We start from the raw sequence: 3,189 nt of genomic DNA, 5'->3' as shown, positions 1-3,189 counted from the left end.
GCCACGAGCGTAAACATGCACGTGCAAAAGTAGCAAGGAATTTTAAATAGAACATCTCACATGTATTAGTTTTAATTCAAGCTACATGTGTCTAATTAAAAAACATGGTCCAATCTCGAGTCAATTTTATGTTTTAAATAGGACACAAAAGATTTTGTTGAGCGATGCCAAATCAATTTCTCGGTCTAATTAATTGCTCGATCTTTTGTTTATTCAGACACCAATTTTCTCCGTTCGCCGCACCAATCTCATCCACTCATAGATCACCGCCAAATCCAGCCAATCCCGTGAATGCATTTTTATAGGAGTTTTTTTAGGCTGAGTCCAGTGCACAGCCTCCCTCTCGCCTTTGCCACGTCAGCTCTCGCCTCCACTCTCGTCTCTGCTGCTCCAGTGCACAGGCTGCAGCAGGCTACAGCCTTAGGGTCTGTTTGGTTGGGCGGTGGCTGTGAAAAAAGTTGCTATGGGCTGTGAGCTGTGAAAAAAGCTGCTGTAGGCTGTGAGCTGTTAAAAAGCTTAAAATTGTTTGGTAGAAATCATTAAAAATCGTTAAAAGTTCTTCGATATATGTTTTCACAGTTCCATCCGAAAAGTCACTAAAAGCAGGTCCAGGGGTGCTTTTAGATTTGCACTACAAGAAAGTGAGCTTTTAAAAAAAGCTGCTTCCTAGATTGAGCCCTTTGGTTGGCTTTTGGCTTTTAGGGGGCAAAAGCCAAAGCCAAAAGTCAAACCAAACACACCCTTAGGCTATAGCCACATCAGCTTTTCTATTTCAGAATTAAGTAATTCACGCGGATTTATTTCAACGCAGAAAAGACACAACATAATATTTTTTATTTAATTAAAAATTGCAAATTACGTAATAATTAAAATAAAATTACATGACGATTTAAAAATACATAATAATTAATAGAAATTACATAAATCTAATGATTATTATGTCCCCATACATGTTCAACCAAATCATTTAGTAGTTGTGTATACATTGATGTGTCCGTCATCTCGTTGTCCATTTGAATCCTAGCTGCTAGGCTCGGGGTTGCATTGTAGTAGATCGACGGGCCGACTGTAGAATCAACTGTCTCATATGTCTCGTCTAAATCGGCATCACGCTCGTCATCGATGATCATATTGTGCAAAATGACACATGCACGCATGATCAAACCAAGAGTACGTTGAGAGTAAGAACATCCAGGAACTGCTATAATGTTGAACCGAGATTTCAACACTCCAAAAGCGCACTCAACATCTTTGCGCCATGCTGCTTGAGCATTTGTGAATAACTGATGTTTCTCACTTTGTGGAAGCGGAATACCCTTGATGAACACCGGCCAGGAAGGGTAGATGCCGTCGGCAAGATAGTATCCCATATTGTGTTCATGTCCATTAACCATGAAGTTCACTATGGGTGCTTGACCTTGAAGGATATCCTTGAATAATGGCGACTGATTCAGTACGTTAATGTCATTGTTGGACCCGGCCACCCCAAAAAAAGCATGCCAGATCCACCGATCATACGATGCAACAGTTTCTAAGATGATGGTGGGATGTTTGATATCCCCCCTTGTGAATTGACCGGCATGGGCGACCGGACAATTCCTCCATTGCCAATGCATACAATCGATACTTCCTAGCATGCCTGGAAAACCATGCTCTTCTGCTTTTGCTAGTAGACGCTGAATATCCGTGACATTTGGTCGACGACAGAACTCCTCCCCATAACAATGAATGATACCCTCACAAAACTTCTCTAGACACTCTAATGCAGTTGATCTAGCTAGCTTTAAGTACTCATCTATCGAATCTGCAGCGAATCCATAGGCTAACAAGCGCAGAGCTGCGGTGCACTTTTGTAGGGGAGAGAGCCCGAGTCGACCCAGAGCATCTTCTCTTTGGGTGAAATACGGAGAGTATTCACCTAATCTAAGCATAATACTCAAAAAAAAGTTGTCGCCTCATGTGATACCTGCGCCGAAAGTAATTTGGAGGATACACACAGTCATCGGCGAAGTAGTCTTGATGAAGCCGATCATGGGCAGACTCACGATCATGATTGATGTAGCGTCGACGACGCTTGGGCCGGCTCGACGACTCTTCATTGAGGTTGAGCATAGCCTCCTCCATGGCTGCTTGCAATGCATTGCACATTGCCCCTTCGGCTCCTTCACTGAGTTTGTGCTCGAGGAAGACATGACGTGAAGATGAGTAGAAAAGACGAGTTTGGAACAGAGAAATGAGATGAAATGGTGTGTGGAATGAGCTCCACCCGGGTAGGGATATATATAGAGGGATTGGGGATGAAATTTGTGATTTTTTGCAATTTTTTTTCGAATTTTTTGGACTCCAAATGGTCAAAAACGGCTAGTTGCAACGGCTAGCACACGTGGACCAATCAGATCGCGACACGTGGACCAGTCAGATCGCGCCACGTCGCTCTCGCCCGCGCTCTCGCCCCGCCGGTGCCTCGCCTCGCTCTCGCCTCCCTCTCGCCCGCCTCTCGCCCGGGCGGGCGCTCCAGCGCGGGCGAGAGCGAGGCGATACCGCCAGCTCTCGCCGGGCGCGAGCGCCGTCGCCCGGCGACCCTCTCTCGCGGCCTCTCGCCCACGCGCGGGCGGTAGCGGCTCTCTCTCGCCCGCGCTACCGCCCGCGTTGCCACCAGCCTTAGCCTAGAAGGAACTCCCCCTCTTTTCTTCTCCCCTAAGCAAGCCCAATTAAACCCTTTAAACCTTAACCCTAGAGCTCTTCTATAAATATGGGTCCCTCCCTTCCAATTGGAGAATTATTTCACTCCCACCCCTACACCCCTATCTTCTTCCCCCTCACGCCATCTCCCCCTTCCCTGGCATCTCACACCGCCAAGACCTCCAGGGACGAGCGTGCCCCTACCAGCGATGCTCGGTCCTTGCCTCATGCTCGTCTTCTACCTTCCCCATGTGCCCTGCTCTGCCTTACTGCACGCAGTAGCTCCCCACCGGCCTCCATAGCTCACAAGCCCATCTCCCCTCTGATGGCGCCTCCTCAAGCTCCGCATAGCCCTCTACTACAGTAAAAACACACATCTCTGATGGCCTCCTTATGTCGACGGCCTCCTACAAGGCCGTCGGACATACACTTACGTCCGACGGCCACCGGCGTTCGTCAGACAAAAGGGCATATATCCGACGGCTTGTCTGGCGTCCGTCAGACATA

The 3,189-nt window shown here is 47.7% G+C and overlaps 1 protein-coding gene across 1 annotated transcript; it reads right to left on the bottom strand.

Moving 5' to 3' along the window:
- Positions 1-926: 926 nt before the first annotated feature.
- LOC109942555 (uncharacterized) lies at positions 927-2,124 on the bottom strand. Its single transcript, XM_020544637.1, has 2 exons — positions 2,046-2,124; positions 927-1,918 (listed from the first exon to the last, which is right to left on the bottom strand). Exons 1-2 carry the CDS (start codon positions 2,122-2,124, stop codon positions 927-929), a joined length of 1,071 nt encoding a protein of 356 aa, XP_020400226.1.
- Positions 2,125-3,189: the final 1,065 nt, after the last annotated feature.

Source organism: Zea mays, chromosome 9, assembly GCF_902167145.1.
Source record: "Zea mays cultivar B73 chromosome 9, Zm-B73-REFERENCE-NAM-5.0, whole genome shotgun sequence".
In the NCBI taxonomy this organism is placed as follows: Eukaryota; Viridiplantae; Streptophyta; class Magnoliopsida; order Poales; family Poaceae; genus Zea; species Zea mays.
The sequence above is the reverse complement of the archived record's forward strand: the minus strand, read 5'-3'. Positions and strand labels throughout refer to the sequence as shown.